The sequence below is a fragment of the Phoxinus phoxinus genome (assembly GCF_949152265.1).
Source record: "Phoxinus phoxinus genome assembly, chromosome: 5".
Classification (NCBI taxonomy): domain Eukaryota; kingdom Metazoa; phylum Chordata; class Actinopteri; order Cypriniformes; family Leuciscidae; genus Phoxinus; species Phoxinus phoxinus.
In genome coordinates, this window is record NC_136880.1 from 23107340 (window position 1) to 23131617 (window position 24278).

At 37.4% G+C, this 24278-nt stretch overlaps 2 protein-coding genes across 2 annotated transcripts; both read left to right on the top strand.

Annotated features, from left to right (window-relative positions):
* The first annotated feature begins 3543 nt into the window (after positions 1 to 3543).
* Positions 3544 to 5919, top strand: arpc5a (actin related protein 2/3 complex, subunit 5A). Its single transcript, XM_079613576.1, has 4 exons — positions 3544 to 3776; positions 4328 to 4401; positions 5489 to 5665; positions 5747 to 5919. Exons 1-4 carry the CDS (start codon positions 3638 to 3640, stop codon positions 5807 to 5809), a joined length of 453 nt encoding a protein of 150 aa, XP_079469702.1. The 5' UTR covers positions 3544 to 3637; the 3' UTR covers positions 5810 to 5919.
* Positions 5920 to 11827: 5908 nt separating this feature from the next.
* Positions 11828 to 22778, top strand: ivns1abpb (influenza virus NS1A binding protein b). Its single transcript, XM_079614498.1, has 15 exons — positions 11828 to 12248; positions 13883 to 14031; positions 14935 to 15055; positions 16141 to 16313; positions 16407 to 16482; positions 16574 to 16747; positions 16841 to 16966; positions 17733 to 17840; positions 18111 to 18228; positions 18528 to 18752; positions 19473 to 19594; positions 19677 to 19803; positions 21264 to 21395; positions 21494 to 21667; positions 21810 to 22778. Exons 3-15 carry the CDS (start codon positions 14945 to 14947, stop codon positions 22064 to 22066), a joined length of 1923 nt encoding a protein of 640 aa, XP_079470624.1. The 5' UTR covers positions 11828 to 12248; positions 13883 to 14031; positions 14935 to 14944; the 3' UTR covers positions 22067 to 22778.
* Positions 22779 to 24278: the final 1500 nt, after the last annotated feature.

A 24278-nucleotide genomic window follows, 5' to 3' on the forward strand; every position in this document is an offset into this window, starting at 1 on the left:
CGTAAACTTTTGAGAATAAAGGCAAAATTGGCAGAATAAAGTCATAATATTTTGAGAATAAAGTAGGATATTTTGCTTGAATAAACTTAATTATTTCTAGAGAGGGAAATTACAGTATTAAAAGTGTCACACACACTGATAGGAGAATAACAGCCTATTTATTTATTTTTCCTTAAAAACAAATCTTCATGCCTCAAAATAGCTTGAATGTAACTCCCTTGCCTCATTTACTAGCTATACGTGGTCTTTGAATATGCAAATTAGCCCCGCCTCCAGCTCAGAGATCCACTCGTTGACTATCACACACGGTGATTGGATTGAAGGTAGTTTGTGACGTCAGAAACACCAGTGATTTCAAACCGCGATTTTGAGACTGTCTTTGGTTCACTGCCGTTTTAAGGAGAAAATACTCAGCAATGGTGCTGACTTATGAATTTGCACATGATTTGTCTCAAATAAGCACAACATAGACATAAACAACATTAAAAGCTTGATTTTCACCACAGGGGGACTGTAAAGTTAATTTAATTTTGGCTGGGATTCGCTTTGGAATTCTATGGAAGCTATAGGCCTAGTGCAATTTGCATTGGCACAAATAAGTTTACTAGAGGGCTAATGCCGAAGTAGCCTATAGCTAGTGAGAATTACACACACACACACACACACACACACACACACACACACACACACACACACACACACACACACACACACAAACCGTTTGTGTCATCCAACCTTTAATTCTTCACATCTATTTAATATTAAAAATAGTATAAATGTTCTAAAGTGGAAATTATGCAGTGACTACTTAACAGCTAATAGAGATAGCTCTTTTTATCACGCTGTAAAGCAGCATATTCCACAAACAATGCAAGAAACGTAATAAAGTAAACTGTAACTGACTTTCATAAAACTTTGAATGGTGGGCACTGACGTCACTGCCATTTGGCTGAGGTGCCTCACGTGATCCACTTTCTGGTAAGAGATCCTCTCATCTCCCTATAAGACAATATCTGGCCTGGCCTAATGATACAGTGCTATTGCCCACAATGCCCAGGGAAGAATTTACAAAATTGATCAATTTGATGCCAAGTTAATGAAAATGAATCCATGACATTCAATAATGGGTTTTTATGGTTGTTAATATTAAAATGTCAGATGTCTTTCTACCAGTGGTGGACAAAGTACACAACTTCCTTACTTGAGTGAAAGTAAATATTTCATCTACTTTACTAGCATAATAAGTATATTACACTGGAGAAAAATGCAAAGGAAAATAAAAAGTATACAACTTTATAGATTTGTTTTGGAAGAGTTTTGTTTTTTGACACAGAAAGGGGTAACAGTATGGTGGATGCTGAGAGTTTTTAGCAGCTTTAGTGCCATAGAAAGAGGAGCTGGAAGGCAGGTGAATTTCTGCACACCCTTCAAACTCAATAATTAGCTTCTGTTGGTAGCAGTGCTTGCCTTCTCTTTGATAAAAACACAAGTCAAAAGGTCAAACCCTTGTTGCCTGTTGTCGCCACAGAAAGAGCCGGTGCACAGAAGGGGGACCTGCTGGTTGAGCTTCCACATAGCAAGAAGGGCTATAAATATGTTACAAAACTAAAATGTGAATTAAATAATAGAAACTTATAAATAAATAGGCTACCTGCTATCCTAAGCTACATATAAAATGAGTTCACTTGTCTTAATCTGAAGTTACAGGTCACCAATGGTCTTACAAATGTTTAATTCTCCCTAACAGCCAGTTATTATTTTATTAGTTTTAATTTTTATTTCAGTTAACTAAAGTGTTTTTTTTCACACCCAGTGCTACTTTAGTTGTCCTAAAAAACGTTATATTAGTTCAGTTTTAGTCTACAATCACCTCGCTAACTATAGCTAGTTACTTTTATTTTGTAAGGGTTAGCCTACTTTCGCTTCCAAAAAAGGAATAGACCACGTGACTTCCGTTTTTCGTTCATTCTTTCTTCAAAAAGGAATAACCAGAATAACGATAAAATGAACGCCAAAAACGAAAAACGGACCGTTTCTAATTGGTTTTGATTCTGACACCAAAAACGGTTATTTGGTTTTTCGTTTTGAAACAGAAAAACGAATTACGGATTATCCACCACGTGACCTCCGTTTTTGGTTTATAAACGAAAAACGAATTGACTGAAGTTCAAAGACTCTCTTCATTCTTTGTTCAAAAAGGAATCACGATAAAATGATCGCCAAAAACGAAAAACGGTCCGTTTTTAACTGGTTTTTCGTTTTTTTATTCTGACACCAACAACGGTTATTTGGTTTCTCGTTTTGAAACAAAAAAACAGAAAAACTGTATTTTCGTTTTATAATTACAAACCAATTACGGATTATCCAGAGATCCCCTGACCTGTAGTGGGATTGAATGTGAGATTGAACAAGTGCACTCAATAACGTCCACAATGGTTTCAGACACCCGAAATGGCTGTTCCCTCAAATAGTGCATAATTAAAGTTGTTTGGCTTTTAGTATGAATATGTTAGCCGTACTGTTATCTTGTGCTCAAAACAATCCGACGTTGGATGCTGACGTCAACCCGACTTTATTTTCCTATCAAAATTATCCCCTGATTGATGTTACTACTTTGTACTCAACTCAAGGACCTTGACAAAAATGAGTAAAAAGTACGATATTTGACTTTCGAATTGTGAAGTTAAAGTAAAAAGTTTCCAGAAAAAAATTATACTCAAATAAAGTACAAATACACAAAAAGTTGCCCAATTGCCCATCGTTAATCTGCCAATCTCCTGCATGAACATTTTGGCATTACTTTTGTTAGTCAAAAATGATGGCATGGCCTATAATTTAGCCTATATCGCCATCTGCTGGACTGCTGGGAAAAATAGAAATCCCAATTACTCAGACGACTTTAGTATTAGCTCGTGCCTATGACCAAAGAACAGTATGGCCCGGGTTGACACACAGACAGAGCTTAAATTAAGCCAGGATTAGGCCTCATATAGTTCAATTAGGGCATTTAAGTAGCTTTTATAAACGTGCCTTAGAAAAAAAACATTAGGGCCTACTGGTGTGTGCATCTTGAGACAAAACAATGACACTGACATATTTTAAGATATGTCAGTGCTAGTTGCTTTCAGTTAAAACAGCTCAATAATGCATTACTCTGGAACTAGCCAATGCCTTGTCTTTGAAACCGGGGTTCAACACATCATCACAATAATAATGCAGTGCTGGACAACATTATTAAGAATAAAAAGAGTTAACTACATTAATTTCACTGATTGAAACTAAAAAGAATGAGGTTCAAACAACATCCCATCCAAATTGTAAAAGATTAGGCTACTAAACTGGGAGCCAATTCCTTTGCTTTAAATTACATTTATAGTGTTAGTTCAGGGGTGTGCACACTTATGCAGTTAATTATAGAGATTGTTATTTTGAAAGGTGAAAGTTCTAATCTAACTAATTAAAATAAAAACTAAAGGATTGATTGGGTGACATGAGATGACACGTGTAGGTGTTGATTCCGCCCACAGACACTAGAGGGCTTTCTATGCGGAAGTCAACAAGCACCGAGCTGCTTCCTGAAAGTGCTGGGACTACTCCGCATAAACTGGCATTTTCTGATTGATTGATCGAACCAGCCATGTCGAAGAACACAGTGTCTGATCGATTCAGAAAGGTTGATATAGATGAGTACGACGAAAACAAGTTCGTCGACGAGGAGGACGGCGGAGAAAATCAACTAGGTCCGGATGAGGCTGAGGTGGATTCTCTCATCAGATCATATCCTTTCAGTCCATTTACTTTTATGGTTACTTTTCATAGATTTTCTGCTCACTTGTAGTATGGCGTGTTGACTTGTCGCTTTCTAAAACACTTGATGTGTTGGCGTTAAGTTTCTAAAATTGATTATTTGTGTACTCTCGTCCAGACATGGACATGGGTGTGGTAGTCAGTCGCTTCATTCATTTAAGACAGGCATATTTCATATTGTCATCACAAGTTTGCATAGCGGTTTCAAGTCTTAAAGGTTTTTTAAAACCGGCAAATTGCGGCTATACTGTTTAAAGAGTGTAACGCATAAATGCTGTGCCTTAGATGTGGCAATTTCTTAGAATTGTGTTTTTGTAGAAACACTTCCGGATGCCATCGACTTCCGGTTGCGAGATTGAAATCCTGAGGTGGCTTTATAATATATAGTTTCCCGCAGCTTATAAAGTGACAATTATAATTGAATCCATATTAGTGATGATGATTATTAAGAGTGAATGTTATTAGTGAGAGAGTAGATGTGGTTTCAGGCATCCTGTTGTGCTTTCCTTAGCGCCTGATACAGGTAACCTGATGGGGGCTTTGCAGGCAGTACTGAAGAATCCACCCATCAATACAAAGAACCAGAATGTGAAGGTGAGTAAATGTCAAATCACTCTGAAGTATCTTAAAGTAAAGGTCATGTTAAACTTTTTTTGAACATTATCATTCCCTACCAATGGTTCTCTCTCCCGAACACTATTCAAAGTTCCCATGATTTTTCCAGTTGTTCATGATTTACTAAATAAGGAGTAAATCATACTTTTTTACTCACATTATAGTCTTTAACTATAAAAATGTATAACAAATGCACAAAGAGTTATCGTATACACATTTTTTTATTTACTTTATCAGTTGAATGTAAAAAAAAAAAATTGTTTTACCTTATGCTTGTTTTGTCTTATTTAAATAATTAAATAATTTTGCCCGGTTTCACAGACAAGGCTTAAGCTAGTCCCAGACTAAAATGTTTAATTTAAGTCTAATTTACAGACTTTCCATGGTCACGGGAAACCTTAAAGTATTAGGGAATTTTAAAATTGTAATTTCCAGGTTTGTAAAAGTCATGAAAATGTATAAAAATCTTGGCAATTTTATGGCTGTTTTGATCACAAATATCTGGCTGTAACAAATATTACAGTGTAACATAATGCCCTAGAGATAGGTTACTACTAGTAACACAAAATACATTTCTTTTGAGCTAAAACCCAAATATTGGGTAGAATGACATAGATAAAATATATCAATGTCAATTTTATTTATATAACACCATTAAAAACAACATAAGTTGACTAATGTGCAGTGCTTTACAACAATAAATACAAAACAAAGATAATGATAATGAATAACAGTAGTAAATGTATATTAATAATAGTACAAATAATAATAAAAGCAAATCATTATATTTATTGTATATAATTGATGTATTATAAATAAATATTGCTCATAGTATTTATAGATGATGATGAAGTATTGTCAAATACACCTTTCATGGCATTTCTATATTTGCTTAAAATTCTCTTGTTTGGATGGCCATCTGAGATTGGAGGTGTATAATCTCGAATGATTCATTTATTTTCAAGGGTAGTTCATTATTTATTTATTTATTTATATATATATATATATATATATTATACATATACATTACATATATTTATATATTATACATATAATGTGTGTGCAGGACCGGGCAGAAGGCCTCGTGCTGAAAGTGCTCAGCTCTTTCAAGGCTAGCGATATAGAAAAGGCTGTTCAGTCTCTGGATAAGACTGGCGTCGATCTGCTCATGAAGTACATCTACAAGGGCTTTGAGAAACCCTCTGACAACAGTAGTGCCATCCTACTTCAGTGGCATGAAAAGGTAAACACATTTTTTACAGGAATAGTTGACCTAAAAATGATGATTCTGGCTATATTCACTCGTGTCTGTCTGTCTGCATAGGCTCTCTCAGCAGGCGGAGTGGGCTCTATCGTCAGAGTGCTCACGGCCAGGAAGACCGTGTAATGGTCAGCACCTCAGCGCGGAGGGACTGGCTGGCACAAGCCCTCGTTGTCTGGTTTCTGCCCACTCTGCCAAACTGTGGAGGATGTCCAGTCACTCACCTCTCACCTTTTTTTAAAAAAAAAACGATCAAACATTACAGTCCCATTTGGATTTGTTGCAGTGAAGATAAGCACCTTGGATCTGTGTTAACAGAAGGGTGATGAGAAAATGTTATTGTTGACCTCAGTAGATCTTAAGCACAGACATTTTAGCTATTATCAAAGGAAGCGCCTCTTCGCTCGTCCTCTTCACATTCTCATACCTGTCCCGATGTAAAGTCTCAACAGAGCAGAACAAAAAGTACATGTAATCACATGACTAAATCATGCTATTGCAATGATGCATGAAGGTACTCTGGAGTGTGTTGTTTTTTGTTTTACTGAAAGGAACAGTTGACCCAGAAATAAATTCTGTCATCATTCACTCGCTCTCTCATATCATTCCAAACCTGTACTTTCTGTCTTCTGTAGAACACAAAAGATGATTTTTGAAGAATGTTTTGAGTCCAAACAACATTCCAAAGATGTTTTATTCTTTTGTGTTCCACAGAAGAGAGAAACTCTTACAGGTTTGAACCAAAATGAGGGTGAATCAATGATAAGAGCATTTTTATAGTTGGGTGACGCTTTAAGAAGTTAATCAAGCTTTAGTTTGTGGAGGATGTTGTCTTTACACTCTCTTCCTCATCAGAGCTGGTCTATGGAACATGCCAACATCAGTATTTGCTTTTTCCCCCACTTGCATGCACGGCAAAATGTATTAGTTCTAGAGTTGGTTGTTGAATCTAGCCTTATTTGAATGCCTGTGCTTTCAAGAGGGAGATTTCCAGCTCATTTTGTATGTGATCAGAGTGCTTATTTTCCTCCACAATCCCTTCAGGAATTCATGCATGTTTCCATCGTCTCTTTGGTTTCATGTCACAACGGGATCACATTTTAAGAAACAGAAAAAAGGGAATAACTTTTCTTAAGGTGCCAAAAAGGTTTTGATTGTCATAACTGTTGATTAATATTAGTGCGTTTTTGTACTCTTTACAAAAACTATGAATAAAAAAAAAAATTAAATGCTGAGTATTATTCAAATTGTCCAAGCTTATGTATATTTTGATCATATCATTTTTTTAACTGTTACCAATCGTAGAACATGATTAGCATAATTTCTCAACATTGAACTCTATGTCAGGTGCTGATGATATAGCTGACCTCTGAGACACACACGTGTTTGTGTACGCTCACAATTCCCACCAAACACAGCAGCAAGCGCTCAAGCTGCAATGGAGAATTTTGCTTCCTATGTGGTCTGCTTATTTTTTCCATACTTGAAGCCATACATTAACAACTTGAGGAAGTCTCCACTTGTTCATTTGCGGCTCGACGTGAATGTTGAGTTTGCATCACGCCAGTCAATCATTTGATTAAGTGCAAAAATTATGAACTAGTTTACCAACTGCCTTATAAAATGTTCCTTTTATATTGTATGGTCCTTTTGAAAAATAAATGAAATGAATACAGTCTTCTTTTTTTCATTTGTGTTGATTAAATGTGCAAACCAGAAGACCTATTTGAGGTGTGTAGGAGGAGATATTTTCTACACTGTTTTTTTTTTTTTTTTGCTGTTTGTCTGTTGTGTTATTTTTAACTAAACCAAAACCATAGAAAACTTTTGTTACTTAAAATAAACATGAACTGAAATAAATATATATATTTAAAAACGTATTTTATTTCAGCTAGTTGCCAAAGCAAAAGTACTCATTTTAAAAAACTATAATTCTAAAAACTTTTTATAAAATTAAAACTAAAAATTGAATGAATTGAAATGAAAGAATTAAAATTGTATCTCAGTGATACTATAACACTGGTGTGTGTGAAACAAATATATTGTGGCTTATGTAGCGTGCACTACATAGGAAGTAGCTTTAAAATGAAAATCATTAAATGTGAAAACGGTATACCGATAATTTACAGAGTGCAGAGAACACTAAATACTGCTGAAGTAGAAAAACATCCGCACCTGCAAACTCATTGTAGAAGAAAAATGACATATTTGTCATAGGGCCTATTATTATTCCAAAAGCGGTTATCTTTGGGGAAAAAAGTTACACTATGATACATTTTCAATATTAAATTGTGTAAATATCCTACATGACTTTCCACACTTTAATAGTTTTTTGCAGCTAAACGCATGAGATGCTGTATGCAGACATCGCAGTCTATACAATGAGAGTCGAGCACGTGCATGTAGTCAATTTATGCTTTTCATAGCAACCACGAGGGGGCGCTGTGTCCTTTGCACTCACATGCTTCTGTGTACTTTGATCAGATCATCAGAAGACTCATATCATCTCAAATAAATGTGCAAATGTGGGTCACAAGAAGTGGCATCATGTACATGTACAAGTTCAAAGATCAATGAAGATGGTTGTGGAGTCTTATATTCTTTGAAAATACTGATAATGAAGTTAAATGGGTATGTGATTTCATGGGAATGAATCACTCTGTCTGTCCTTATTCCAGGTCATTGATCTAAAGCTATAAAGGCATAACAAGTTTATTTTGATTTCTTAGAAACCAATGCATCCAAAAATATTGTAGAGAGAACAGGTTTTAAATGACATTTCTGAAGTCTTATATAAGACTGAGAAGCAGAGTGGGTGGATATCTATGAATTATATATAGTCTACAAAACACTGCAACACGCTGCTGCTGATTGCATTAAAATGTAATTCAAATGATCAAAACCAAGATTTCTAACAAAATGATTAAACCTTTTAAGTCTGTTCCCAAAAATAAGACCAGATTGTATATTTAATCGCAAACATTTATTGATTTCAGGTATGAATAAGGTAATTCTTTGTTGTAAATGGCAATGACATATTGTTACCACCGATATTTGCAAAAAGCTAATTTAAATGACAACATACCTTAGTGATAATGTTCTGACAAGTTGATTGTGCCTTGTCCAAATAAAAAAATCAATACAGACAATAAAAGCATGAACCCTGTTTACCTTTATATTTTCTAATGACAAATTTGAGATATTTTATATATCTAGTACATCATTTATTTTATTTATAACAAAATGTCTGAATACTTAGTTGCTTCCAAACAAACATAAAAATTGCTAGTGTGTTTTTATAAATAATAATATTGTACCTTGCTGAATTTAATTAGAGCCATGAAACACAGTTGTTTTACTGAAATAATATTCCTGAGTCTTCTTGGGAAGTCTTGATTATAGAAGTGTGGCTCAAGACTTTCTGAGAATGATTATATTCTGTTGTCATGCCACAGGTGTGTGTATAGATCATAGATGGGTCACATGCCAGAAGCAGCATAGGGGTTTTATTCACCCATTGTGTTGTACATGGGAACATTGTTTTCTAACCAGCAATGTGTGTGGCAGCACACTATGGAGACATAAGTGCACAACATTTTCACACAATTATAACACTAAACTTAAATGGCTTGTGTAACAAAAGCACGTTTTGGTTCCATGCTTACAAAGTAAGGGACAATATGTCGGCCTATCAGTATGGCAAAATAAACCTAAACAGGGTGAGGGGTGCCATCCTAAAATATGAAAGAAAATAATTGGCTTTTTATTTGTTTTTTTTAATTTCTTATACTAAAGGTAGATTTGTATTTATTTATTAGGACTTCTCTTTATTTAAATTACACTTGTTTATTTAGCCTACAGTATCATTTTCATAATGATTATCACTTCCAAACTAGCTTTAGGGACATAGTGCAACACAACCAATTTCAAGTGAGAGAGTTCAAGGTGGCAGTGGTGCAGAAATCTACCAGAAAGATATGACACAAATACAAACTATAAAGACATTGCAAGGGAAGAGATAAAAACTTTTTTTAACACAATAAAATAATAATAATAATAATTAAATAATAATTATTAAAATTATTAAATTAAATCATTAAATAATATGATGATATTATTAAATCAAGATGATACTGCACTGTTGTCTCTAATTTATACATTAAAATAAAGTAAAATGAAATAAAATAAAAATTTCCATAGAGCTCAGTTTAAAATTGCAGAGTTAAAATAGCAGAGTTTGTGATAAAGTATTATTATTATATTCCTTGACATTTTTTTTATCTTCCTCTCTATCACACTGTGATATACGAGCCTATAAACAATAATAACTGCAAATAAAAGCATTCATCAGATTAGAGGTGTATCTGCAGACTGCAACATCAGTGATGTGAGCTTAGCTGAATGACTTAGTATGCTGTAAAAACATGGTTCAGCTGAGTGCCTTATGTAACCCATGCTCAGCTGAACAAGTTTGCATAGAGAAGGCAAGAGGAGGCATGTCGGTCTATATTCATGTTTCTTTTTCTAAGTGGCTGCAAACCATGGAGACGGCAGGCTGAGGTGGAGGCGATGACGAGGTGCTTACATAATACAGATCTCCACAGAGGAAGTGGAACAAAATACAAAATGACATCACAGGGAACATGACATCTAGGCTATTTACTGCTAATTGTTTTGTACAGCGATACTCCATACAGTCTTCTTTATTGGCCTCATTTATTTATTTATGTACGGTATTTATTTTAAACTGCATGGTCAATTTGACCTGAAATATAGCCTACATTGAAATAAAATTAACATAGCTAATCCTTGATATTTTTAACAGAGACAAGAGGCAGAGAGAGAGAGAGAGAGAGAGAGAGAGAGAGAGAGAGAGAGAGAGAGAGAGAGAGAGAGAGAGAGAGAGAGAGAGAGGATCTCAAAAACAATTTAAACCGTCATGAAAACAAACCATAAAAAGTAAAAATAGCCTAACTAAAACATTTTTGATTATCATGATATCTATCTATCTATCTATCTATCTATCTATCTATCTATCTATCTATCTATCTATCTATCTATCTATCTATCTATCTATCTATCTAATTATTTGCTACTGCTTCAAAATGTAGCACCTAAAATATTGATGTAGACAGTGTGAGGACGCATCTGTTCTACATGAATGAATTTGACTGTGTTCCTGGTGGGCAGTGTTGCCAGATTGGGACGGTGATTTCCAGCCCAAAAGCTCACCAAAACCCGCCCACTCCAAGAAAAAACCGCCCAAAATTTTACTACCAAAAATAATGTGATATCATTTTATGGCCATGTCATTCAAGGTTGATAAGCACAATTTGTATCTCCTTAAAACAAAATAACGATGGTAAAAAATAAATAAATAAATAAATCCAAGGAAAACGGATCAAACCAGGGCAATAATTAAAGAGAATTAGCAAATATGACTTTAAATGTACAGGTGGACACTGTCAAAACGGCAATCAAGAAATTAACCGATGACTTTAGCCCTCGGAAGCACACATTGCAGAACATAACGCAGAATTTAGCAGTCAAAACTGATTCATCGTTGATTCAAACCATATTCAGCAGCTGTCAGGGACAAGAGTGCATGCAGTCTGGACGGTGTTAGAGCTGCAGATGTCTGGTTAGACTAGTGTGCACATGACCATGGAAAGGATTCGTCCCATATTCAATTTCAATTCAAGTCATTCAACTGTGCTCTTCTCATCAGTTATTCGCCATCGAGTCATCAAGCCCCACGTGTACGTTGATAGAGTTGCTCACTATCTCACTCTTTACTGTAGATGCATGCATGTCACTTTGGCATTAGCGATCACTTGAATATACAGCTACAAGTTATCGCGCTAAATCGCGTCTTCCTGCTGATCGCTCGTTGATTGGCTAAAAGTGCGTGCTCGTCGGTGACGTCAACACCAACCCCAGCTGACTCTGCGCTGCGTGTGTGTGTGTGTGTTGTAATGTCATGATGACCGATTTTATGCACTACATGCACACTTTAGTTTAGTTTTTTAACCAATTATACTTTAAAATGTAGATGTTTGAAAACCGCCGAACTGACCCCAAACCAGCCCAAATTTTGTCCACCCGCCCAAAGCCTTTTTTACCCGCACAATCAAATTCAAAACCGCCCAATTGGGCGGGAACCCGCCCAATCTGGCAACACTGCTGGTGGGGGGTAAGAAGAACTACTACTGTGATTAAAGTGAATGCTTGGTGATGACATACAGCCAATCATGCTCACTGCATATTCACACAGGCGTTCGGAGAAACGCGTTTCTCATCATATAGATGCAGATACAGTACAATTAATCTTTTCAGCAACATTTACTGATTCAATTATTACCATTATAATAAGCACGTTGGAGATGAGCGCCATTATTTGTCCCTCCCAGTCCCATCGTGCTACTGTGCTCTCGTCATCAGTGACGCAGCATAGTTAAGCGCGCGCTCTTCGGTGCATCTCGTTGACGGCGGTGCTCTGGACAGATAATCACTCTTTTTCGAAGTAGAGATGATGTTCACGATCCAAAACAGACAAAGGGAATCGGTAAGACGTTTTTCTCATGTTGTGTTTTAAAATGAAAGCGTTTTTGTTGTTTATGGGACGGTTGAAGTGGTGTTAAAGTTAGTCGAGCTTGTGAACTGACTAGGAAAATCCTGTTTGTGTTGTTTGAGGAAAAGCCACTTTTAGTAACGTTATCTGTTTGCTGTTTTACCTGAACGTTTGCCCTACAGCTTGAATTTCGGTGAGGAATATCAATAAAATATTCAGTTTTACTTGAAAAACGGTTGTTTTTGAGAATGGTTCAGTGTAGCAGCTAACATTACAAAAGGCTCTGCTTCTGGTCTTTTACTGACTGGACCTCACAGATCAGAAGCATGCACTTTAACTGACCGTTTAACCATATGGTCCATGACCAGTTTAAACACCATGCTATGTCCGATTTCTAACACAATAAATATGTAACGTTAGTTCACTTAAAGATAAAAATGACAGATGTTAGGTAGACTGTTATTGACCGATAACCTCAGTCACCGTTGAATTGCAAAATGATGTAACGTTAATGAAATTGAATGGTGACTAAGGCTTTCGTTGTGCCTAAATCGTAACGTTAACGCCATAACGTTAACGTTACCTCAATACGTATAAAGTATCTTGTCTTTGTCACATTAACGTTACTCGCCACCTTGCTCCAGACCTGTAATAATATGCTGTTTATTTATGTTGTGCCTGTTTTGAATAAGGGTATGGGAGGTCACGTGTGTTTGTTTCGGCGGTACTGGTATAATCTAGAAAGCTCAGTTCCTCCTCGCGCTCCGGGTCGCGTGTCTCTCGCGCCTTGAACAAACACTACACCCGGAAATATGAAAAAACACTTTGCGTTTGGTTTTGCGTTTGTACAATTTTTATTTTCTGGATCATTTTTGTTTATGGACATAAAATGTAATGTTGGGTTTAGAAAGTATTAGGTCTTAAATATAAGTTTTGTTTTCTAAATAATTTTGCCGTTGTTTAGCCTAACGTACAGTTAAACCGTTTTTAAAAGCAATAATATGACCCGAGAATATCGATACCTGTAAACCAAAAATACTTGTTGACAGATCCAAGTTGGTGGTTACAATGTTGGTAAACCCTTTTAGGCTTCCCACAGCCTTGGAAAACCTACAAATATCAGGGTGATTTAATTGGGATTTTCCAGGCCTGGAAAAGACAAGGGGATTTTCTATAAGCAATACAAAATTTTCTTAATCTGTAAAATGTTTATGGTTGAAAGTTAAATATTCCAGAAATCTGAAACCACTGGAAAGCTCAGGGCAGGGGAATTCATTGGTGAAAAGGTGTGTGAACCCCTGACTATAACTGACCATGATGGTCGGTAATGTCTTTAAAAAAAGTATCTTATGCTCACCAAGGCTGCGTTTATTTAAACAAAAATTACAGTTAAAACCGTAATATTGTAATACTTACCTTTTCAAATAAGTTTCCTATTTTAATATTTTATAATTTGTTCCTGTGATGGCAAAGCTGTATTTTCAGCATCATTACTCCATTTTTGTGTCACATGATCCTTCTGGAATCGTTGTAATAAGCTCATTTGGTGCTCAAGAATCATTTCCTCTTATTAGTTGTTGTTGAATTGTCATGGTTGAATTCAGTGTGTTTCTCTTTCACTTCTTTAGGTCATCATGCACAATCAAGGTTGTAGAACTTGTATTCTTTAACCCGCTGAGTGACATCAGACACGATTGGTGCAGCCACTGTTTCTTCTCTGTTGAAAGGTCTCCTAAAGTGCCTTAGAGCAAGACTGTTCTCCTGTTACATCTGTTTGGTAGGTGTGTCTCTTCACCAGACCTACATGGAATCTGTTCCACGGACTTTCTGTTTGGGGCATTGCATAATTTCAGGATGCTTTCACACTAGCACTTTTGGTGCGCACCTGGGTTCGATTGTCGATTTGGATGATGTGAACGCTGTTTTCTGTGAACCGTGCTCGAGTCCACATAAAGAGGTGATCTGGGGTACGGTTCATGTGAAGTCTGGTACGGTTCGCTGCTGATATGAACGCAATCGTACTAAATCGTGGAAGTGAACCACTATTGATGACGTAGGATTCGATTGTGCTTGTGCATGTTCTCACAAATTTTTCTGACAAGTGTGACCGACACACTGCAAACAGAATATATATAATTTAACGTCTGCTCACCTTTAGCAGAAATGGACTCCCGCGTGCGTTCTTTTGTAGTACATTCGCGACGTGATAGATGGACGCAAGTGCTATTATGTATGCTCTGCCTTTTGGCACCTCTCCGGTGTCGTTACAAAGCAACAGGGGTAAACGTCTGCTGCTTTGATGCAAATGCACCATGGTTTGGAGTCGGACCCAAATAATATAATGTGAAAACAGTCCAGTGGGGGGGAGGAGGGAGCAATTGAATTCTTGTTTGGACCAGGCAAGTGTGAAAGCACCCTTCTTCACATCCCCCACTCCTTACATATTTATAATTTAAGTGTTTAGCTACTTTTGATGATGCCCTCAGCTTCCAATACAAGTGTAGTACTCTAAGCTCAGTTTAATGCATATCGTGTTTAAATCCATTTCGCCGATATCCCCACATAGTCATTGCAGAAAATGTGGTACGAAATGGAACAGATTTCATGTGGGCCTTCTTCTCACATATTTGTTAATGCTAAAAGAGCAGTTCTCATTTTGCTGTTTGCCTCCATTTGATAGATTCATTAAAATGACTCCCAACGGATATTTAATATTTGAAGATGAGAGTTTCCTTGATTCTACTGTGGCCAAGATGAATGCTTTGCGTAAAAGCGGCCAGTTTTGTGATGTCAGACTGTTGGTAAGACCCTCTTTGTTTTAGGAAAAATAAACATGCGTTGTGATACTGTACACATGAATACATACTGTACACTACCGTTCAAAAGTTTGAGATCAGTAATACTTTGTTTTTGAATGAACTTCACAAGGCAGCATTTATTTGATCAAAACTACAGTAAAAACAGGTATATTGTAAAATATAACAATTTAAATGTTTTAAACAGTAATTTATTCCTGTGATGCAAAACTTAATTTTTTTAGCATCGTTACTCCAAGTCTTGAGTGTCACATGATCCTTCAGAAATCATTATGCTGATTTGCTGCTCAAGAAACATTGCTCAATGTTTAAAAGTTGTGCAACATAATATTTTTGTGGAGCCAGTATTCTATGATGAATATAAAGTTCAAAAGAACAGTATTTATTTGACATATGTATCTTTTGTAACATTTTGAATGTCTTTGCTGACTTTTGATCAATTTAATGTAGAATTGCATATTTATTTTAGCTTAAAATGGATATCTAAATAGACAACAAAATAACATTGGTGCAATAAAATGTTAATTGCTGCAGTCTATTTAAAAATATATTTGATTTTGATTGATTAAAGTTTGAATGAATGATTCAATGACTCCCTTATAAAGACTTAACTAGTTTCAATTCTGCATGAATCAGCATTTTTGAACAAATCTCTTGAATAAACAATTCAATGACAAATTCATTTAAATCACATGTCGCCACCTACTGGTGTAACAATCTAATTGATCAATTTTTTTAACTGCTACTGTAGACCAGTGTTAATATCCAAACTATACACTTATCCCAGTACTTCTGTGATAATTTGAACTATTGTAACAGGGAAATAACTGTGTGTGGTTGAAAAGATTGTTTGTGACACTGTTTCATAGCATGACAACGGCTCTCTCTGTCTTAGCGGCAGGGCCAATGCAGATTTGAATGTTTGTTATAGGTTTAATAGACCTAGTTTTATCAATTAATTATGCAGCTCTAATTTAATGCATCCTTGTTGAATAAATATTATATAAACTTTTGTATAAGGCTCTCTGTACCCACTCATAACATTCTTTATAATGGTGGTGGTTCTACAGGTCTGTGGACATGAGCTTATGGCCCATAAGGCTGTGCTGGCCTGCTGCAGTCCTTGCCTCTTTGAAATCTTCAATGCTGACTCTGAGCCACAGGGTGGGATTTCACTGGTTAAATTTGATGACCTCAACCCTGATGCTGTGGAGATCTTGCTGAACTATGCCTACACAGCGCAGTACATATATTCTTGGCATTTTAACTTTTTATTACACATTTATAAATGTCAAGGACACAGGTATCATATATACTTGTATTCCCCTGTTGACAGACTGAAGGCAGATAAAGATCTGGTCAGAGATGTGTATTCTGCAGCAAAGAAGCTCAAATTGGAGAGGGTCAGACAGGTATGTACAGGCATTTACATGGTCAGAATTCTCTAATGTATAGACTACATTACTGTTCATGTTCCCTAATATCCTGAATCCTATTTTGCAGATCTGTGGAGACTACCTGCTATCAAAAATGGACTCCCAAAGTGCCATTTCATACCGCAATTTTGCTAGTAGCATGGGTGATGGGCGGCTTCTGGGCAAGATTGATGGCTATATCCAGGAGCATCTTCAGGAGATCTCAGTACAGGATGATTTCCTTAAACTTCCTCGACTTAAAGTATGTCTGTCTATCTTAGATCCGTTACTACTTAATGTTATTTGCATTTACTTTTTTTATTTTTTATAATTATATTCATAACTGTCTATATAGCTGGAGGTGATGCTAGAGGAGAACCTGAACTTGCCTGGTAATGGCAAACTGTACTCAAAGGTGATAAGCTGGGTGCAGCGCAGCCTGTGGAAGAATGGATATCCCCTGGAGAAACTAATGGAAGAGGTCAGTATTATGGCTTTATATGTACCCTTTCCTTTCGCTTTGCTCACATCTCCTGAATTTCTGTTCAAAGGTTGACTCGGGTTCCCCCCTTCCCCTGTCCCCAAAGTTTTGCCCTTAACCTTGTAAATTTTGCAGTACGTGCTCCTCAAAATACTGAAAAACTGAACGGTTTTCCAGGTGAGCCGAACAAACTATGTTCAGTCTGATGTCTACCCCCTTCGCTTTCGTTCCCTTTATTATACTGACTTTGTGACTTAACATTTTCTCCCCAACAGGGCTTTTTGAACTATTATTCATTTGATTCTAATTGCTGGTCCTCCCCATTGATCTCCCCATATCTCCTGTAGGTTTAGTATACACACCAACATGAGATTTGTCCAGGCCTGAAGAAGAATCCAAGATCCCAACCATCAGTGGTACTAAGTCAACCTACCAAAAGCCATGTGCTCCCATCTGTGCAGTGTTCCTGAGAGCGTTGCAGCTTTTTTCCAATCCCACTGTGCAGCGATCATTTGTTTAGATAGCTCTTTGACCCAAATTTAAGTTACTTATTGTAGGAACGATCTCTCCTTCCAGCAATTTCCACAACCACAGTGACCGCAGACATGCGAAAGGTCATTGCTCCCCAAGGTCCAGGCAGCACACAGTTATCAAGGGCCTCCCTCATAGCAGCTGACTCCACTGCTTCAAGGAACAAGCCAGAACATTGCTTTGTTCTTGTTATGGAAACACCCACATGGGTCTTGTTGGTGTTTTGTTGTTGCAGGTGCAAACGCTGTACTACTCAGCAGATCACAAATTACATGATGGGAGCCTGCTTGAGGGGCATGCAGAGGTCTGCAGCTCTGAGGATGACCACATCCAGTTTGTGCAGGTACATGACTGGTTTTCAGTCCTCCCCTTCCAGTGCGCTGCCTTCTCTGCTGTAAAATAGCATGGCTGCCGTTTGATCATGTTTCACTAAAAGGCAGACCAGTAAGCCACCATCTGTCTTAGCTGTGTTTGCACTGTGGAAGACCCCTTAAATGGTGGTATTGGCACTGGATGGACTGGGTTTAAGCTTTGGCCCCAAGTCTGTATGCATGCAGTAGTGGTAGGGGGTGAAGTTTGGGCAGGTTTAGAGCTGCCTGGTTTGGTTTTGCAGAAGAAGCCTCCTCGAGAGAGAGATGAGATGAGTTCAGGCGCCTCTGGCAGCCTCTCTCCCTCCATCAGCCACTTAAACAAGCACGAATGGACGTACATCGCATCAGAGAAGACCACCAGTAAGTCTATAGTGCTTTACCCATCTCTTTTCTTAAACTTTTATGCTAGAAAATTCCATATGCAGGATGATTATTTCCTGGATCAGGAAATTAAGCATGATTTCCATGCTTAAAGTGATGAGAATTATTTTAGTGGAATTTTATTTTTATTTTATTCTGCTCTAAAATGTCCAGTTTGTGAATTTGATTTAACAAACTTTATTTTTCTAAAATGTATCTTAAAAATCTTGGAATTTAGTTGGTCACAAGAAATGAGAGCCCTGTTTTTAGTGTTTAAATTAACTAGATGTCTTTTGCAGACAATGCATACCTGTGTCTGGCTGTTTTGAGAGGCATACTGTGTGTGATCTCCCTGCATGGCCGCACTAGTCCTCATGCTTCCCCATCTGCTACACCATGTGTGCTGAAGACCCCAAGCTTCGAGACTCAACCAGAAGATCTGCAGGATAAGCTTTTAAAGCCCATGCATTACGCTCGTTCAGGCCTGGGAACCGCTGAACTGGACCGCAAGCTCATTGCTGCAGGTATGCATGCCGAAAGATTGAGGTAGTCCTTAAATTCCCCCTGTAGTCAATAAATTAATTTGATCCCCCAAAACTCATCTTTGATCACCAAAATTATATATTTAAAAGGTTTTCCCTTTGAGGAAAATTTATTCGTGCCTTAAAATAGCTTGAATGTAACCCCTTACACCCTTGCTTCATTTAGTATACTCAGAGCCATGAATATGCTAATTAGCCTCGCTTCCATTCGCTCATACCAGCTCAGAGATCCACTCAGTCAACTTACACATAACGGTAATACATCACATACAAAATTTGCACGCTATATTGCCAAATATACATTATTTTTTATATCAACAGAAAGATATACCAGGATAACCTGGTTTCTCTTGAGACTCCCTTGCTTTGCAGCATAATGATGATATTTCACTGCAGTTTTAAGGATAAAATAATAATAATCCAGTTTAAAAGGATCTATAATTCTACATATTTAAATTGAATTTTTATATATCCCCCCCCCCTTTATTATCAGCGCAGAACATGCATAGATGTCATGTGGGCTATGTGATGTCATTCATGTAAATTTTGTAAAACAAACATTCAGAGTGTTGATAGTGGTGGAGCTGGAGGAGAACAAATACAAAAACAAAAGAACCACATAGCAGCATGACACAACTAATTGTCATAGGAAACAGAAGCAGGTCACAGGTTTGTGAAGATGTGATGTACATATCTGTCTAGGTGGCTACAACAGAGAAGAGTGCTTGAGGACAGTGGAGTGTTATGACACAGAGAAGGACTGCTGGACTTTCATTGCTCCCATGCGCACTCCACGGGCTCGCTTCCAGATGGCTGTGCTAATGGTAAAGACAGTGCATGGTTTCCTATCCTAAAGTAGCATTGCTGGAGCTGCTATTAGAGCTGAATGAATGGTTGTTCTCTCAGGGTGAGCTGTATGTGATGGGTGGCTCCAACGGTCACTCAGATGAGCTGAGCTGTGGAGAGATGTACAACCCCAAGGTTGACGAGTGGATTCAAGTTCCTGAGCTCCGCACCAACCGTTGCAATGCAGGTATGCATCACTTCCTGCTGGACAATACTATTTGTAATGGATTTGACTGAGCTTTTTGTTCGTCCTAAAGACCATGTCAGTGTTTCCCCTACAATGTATTCAGCAGCGGATTTTCAGCGCAGCTGCAAAATTGTTAAACATGATCAGTAATATCACGACATTCACTTGCACACCTAAAACACTGAGACATGGCAACCGGCGGCGCTGCTAATGTGGTGGCTCTGAATCCACTTGTTGACAAGAAAGGAGGAAAGAGCCACATATGGAAATATTTTCGATTAGGTAATCGATTAGGTGATAGTCACGTTGCCATAAGGGGCCATTCACAGCGCGTTTTTTGCGTGTGCAAATTCGTCATTGCAAATGTAGGCGTGCTCATAATAGAAGATTGTTCATGTTTGCTCACTTCATTCATTGTGCATTAAATGTTAACAGATAAAACTTTTGATTTAAAAAATGTATTAGTAAATTTTAAATTAACCCTGAGGAGAATAATTGCTACTATATATAACTATTGTTAGGTAATTTTATCTAATGTTATCTAACAAATGGAATCATATTGTAAAAAAAAATTAATAGTACTGTTTCCATCTTTGTAATCGTGATATACACTTTTTAATATATCAAAATGTAATCTAAATTAAGCGTTGGTACTGGGAACCGTAGATTTTCGCTGGTGGAAAAATTTCTAGGGGAAACACTGCATGTCATTGTACTACTTTGTCTGATTAAAAATTCTGTAATTATGTAAGAGTTGGGAAATTTTTATTTGAGTTGCACTGCAGTTAAAAAGTCTTAAATGTTTTTGAAAGAAGTTTGTTATGCTCACAAATGTTAAATACAGTAAAAATGCTGTATCGTTACTCTAGTAATCATTCTAACTTGCAGATTTGGTGCTCAAGAAACCTTTCTTATAATCAGTGACAGTGTTGAAATCAGTTGTGCTGCTTAATATTTTTAATACTTTTTTTCAGGATTCTTCGATGTTCACGAACGGCATTTATTTAAAATAGAAATCTTTTGTAACATTATAATGCTCTAGTGTCACTTTATATGAATTTAATGAGAAAAAAAAAAACTTACTACTGAGCCTACATTTTTGAATGATAATGTACCAAGTTTGACTCATTTCTTTGACCAAGTTCAGAATGTCAGTTTCAGTGAGTCATCAAAATTGATTTGTTTGCTTTATCATTTTGTCTCCACATAAATATTGCTGTACTTTTATTGTTACAGTATGTTATATTATTTAAAAATGTTAATAAATAACATTTAATATTATGTGCTGTTCTTTATTAAAAACAGGGAAAATGTGATTTAAATAGATTGTATATTATCTTAAGACTGAAAAAAAATCTTAATTTTAAACTACAAGATCGCCAGTACTAGTATGGACATATCGAACAGGAGATGTTCTGATTAAGGGGTAAATAATAATCGCTTTTCTGGTTTCTTCTTAGGTGTGTGTTCTTTGCAAAACAAGCTTTTTGTGGTGGGTGGATCTGATCCCTGTGGCCGAAAGGGCTTGAGGAATTGTGACTCCTTTGACCCAGTGGCAAGAATATGGACCAGCTGTGCACCCCTCAACATAAGTATGTCAATTCACTTTTATGTTCTGAAATGACTTTGATTTGTATTGTACAAACCTGAATGTGTGGTTCACTGTGCATTGTCTCTCTTCTGTGATTAGGAAGGCACCAGGCGGCAGTGTGCGAGCTAAATGGATTTGTGTACGTGATTGGTGGCGCTGAGTCCTGGAACTGCTTAAACTCAGTAGAGCGCTACAATCCAGAAAACAACACGTGGACCCTGGTGGCCACCATGAACGTGGCCCGTCGTGGAGCTGGTGTGGCTGTGTATGAAGGTAAATGGAGACAAGATAGGAGGTGTAAAGATCTCCATCTAGTCCAGCATGGTTATAAAGTCTCACTGGAAGGAAAATGACTTAACTTAGTGAAGAAATGAGAAGTCCTGAATTTAACAAGCTTATTTCCTACTGCTTCCAGGGAAGCTCTTTGTAGTTGGAGGATTTGACGGCTCTCACGCTCTGCGCTGTGTGGAGGTCTATGACCCAGCCAATAACGACTGGAGGATGTTAGGCAGCATGACGGCAGCACGAAGCAACGCAGGGCTGGCTGTGTTGAACGGTGTGCTCTGTGCTGTCGGGGGCTTTGATGGCAATGAGTTTCTCAACACCATGGAGGTGTATGACCCAGAGAAGAATGAGTGGAGCCCGTTTATAGAGGCATTCGCTAAGAACTGAAGGGTGTCAGGATCCCGTCCTCAATCTGACACATTATGTGATGTGATTGTATTTGACTGATGTTCATCTGTTTGTTTAGGTGCTGAGGAGAGAGAACTCTGATAGATGTTCATTTAGGGTTGCCCAAAGCAACATAAAGCCTTTGCATATTGCATAAGTACTTTGTAAAAAAAAAAAAAATCACTATCAAAGCCAGTACCTGGAGTAATATGGAGACTGTAAGGTTAATGTCATAAGAACAGGTTTATTAGATTGTTAGAATACAAACTGTGGCAAAGTTTCATGACTTGCTGCAGTCAGACGCAGGGCTCATGAGTGATATGACGATGATTATTGATGATGGCCTTGCTTATTGAAGATATATATATGTATAGTTGGGAAGTCTTAGACACAGAATACTTAGCAAATGGAGCCACAATGCTTCAGTGGAATTGTATCTTTTGCCTTTTTACAGCATTTTTATACAACTTATCTAAGTGTCTAATATATAATACTGACAAGCATACATTCAGTTATGAATGAATCTGTGCCACAGGCTTGTTTTTAACTAGATGCTTATCTGTCTGCTTTATGCTAAAGAAGCCAATGATGATAATGCCACTTAACACCAATTAATGTCTCATCTCATTCATTTAAAATGTTGTAAATTATTTTTTTGTTTTACTTTTGGTACAAAAAAGGTGAAAAAATTAATAAACCATTTCAACTTGTAGTAGATTGAGTGTCTCAACTTCCATCCATTCTACTGTAAGGTTAGGTAGTTAATAGGCGGTTTCCCCCCATTGGCTAGATTTAATTTTTTTGTTAACGATTCTGAAGAGTAAAACATGAAAGACAAATCTGCTTGATAACATGTCTCTCCATTGAGGGTCTAGAAACATTTGCCTTGATACTTTTAATGACTGGAAAGGTCATGGAATTTTGTAGCTTATATGTGTGGGAACCCTTGTACAGTGCAATGGAGATAGGGTATCATGTCAAAATCACTTCCATGCAGATTACATGCTGCATTGAAAGGCTTAGCCTCAGGAGTATTAGAGAGTACTATGCCAGGTGATGTGCCTGAGTGAAATGAGTGTAAAACGTTTACTTGGCAGTTGGCCTATGGGTCACAATTTTCATGGCCCAGGCATAAAGTCGCTGATCCCTGTGTGTAGGAGCCATATAATGGGAAAGTCAAGTTCTGTTCCTTTTCTTCAATTGCGTGGTTTTCCTGAACATTGCAAATTTTGACGAACCAACAAAGATGCAATATCGGCCTCTGCCTGTCAACAAGAGTTGTTTGTTTTGTAGATGTGGACATGCTTTGGAAATGTGCCCTCTATTGGAAAAGAGGAGTCATGGTGAGAAGATTGCGTTCTGAAAGGAGAATGGCGTCTGTTTTGGCTGTATGTGCACAGTGCACATGAGTAGAGATTGTAGAAATCACCTTTCATGTAAAGTGTGTAATCTTAAGCACCCAAGTATACTTCACATCTACCCACGAGAAAAGGAGACCGATTCAAAACCCATCAGGAGACAAATGGGCACTGTAATGGGCAGTGCTCCGGAATCCGTTGAGTCCAGTGGATTTATTGGGGCTGGTGAATTTGAATGTAAACTTTCCATAGTTCCGGTACAAGTGAAATCTAAAAAAGGAAATAAGACTGTGGTTACTTGTGCTTTTCTGGATCAAGGTAGCACTGCAGTATTTTGTACACCTGCATTGATGAACAGACTTGGTCTTTCAGGTAAAAAGACTAATATTCTCTTGCGTACTATGGGACAGGAAAAAGTCACAACTACCCATGTTGTTTCTGGATTAGAGGTGGCTGGTTTGAACAAGGACGACTTTTGGGAATTGCCTGATGCCTATACACAAAATACTATGCCTGTGCATAGTGGAAACATCCCAAAACAAAAGGATTTGCAGGGATGGCCACATCTGAAACATGTGACTCTACCTGAAATTGACTCTGAGGTTGAATTGCTTATAGGAATCAATGCCCCAAGGGTTATGGAGCCAATTCAAGTGATCTGCAGTGTCAATAACGGACCTTACGCAATTAAAACCAGGTTGGGATGGACCGTAAATGGTCCACTAAGAGATGGTGGTGACCAGTCTGCCTTTGGGCACCCTGATGTTACAGTTAACAGGATTTCAGTTTCAAACTTGGGAGAGCTTTGGCAACAACAATTCAAGGTTGATTTTCCTGAGTGTAACAAAAACGAA

Coding starts and splice junctions, on each gene's coding strand:
- arpc5a (XM_079613576.1), top strand. CDS start 3,638: ATGTCGAAGAACACAGTGTCTGATCGATTCAGAAAGGTTGATATAGAT. Junction 3,777..4,327: donor GGTGGATTCTCTCATCAGAT/CATATCCTTTCA, acceptor TAGCGCCTGATA/CAGGTAACCTGATGGGGGCT. Junction 5,666..5,746: donor TACTTCAGTGGCATGAAAAG/GTAAACACATTT, acceptor CTGTCTGCATAG/GCTCTCTCAGCAGGCGGAGT.
- ivns1abpb (XM_079614498.1), top strand. CDS start 14,945: ATGACTCCCAACGGATATTTAATATTTGAAGATGAGAGTTTCCTTGAT. Junction 16,314..16,406: donor AACTATGCCTACACAGCGCA/GTACATATATTC, acceptor CCCTGTTGACAG/ACTGAAGGCAGATAAAGATC. Junction 18,229..18,527: donor CGCATCAGAGAAGACCACCA/GTAAGTCTATAG, acceptor TGTCTTTTGCAG/ACAATGCATACCTGTGTCTG.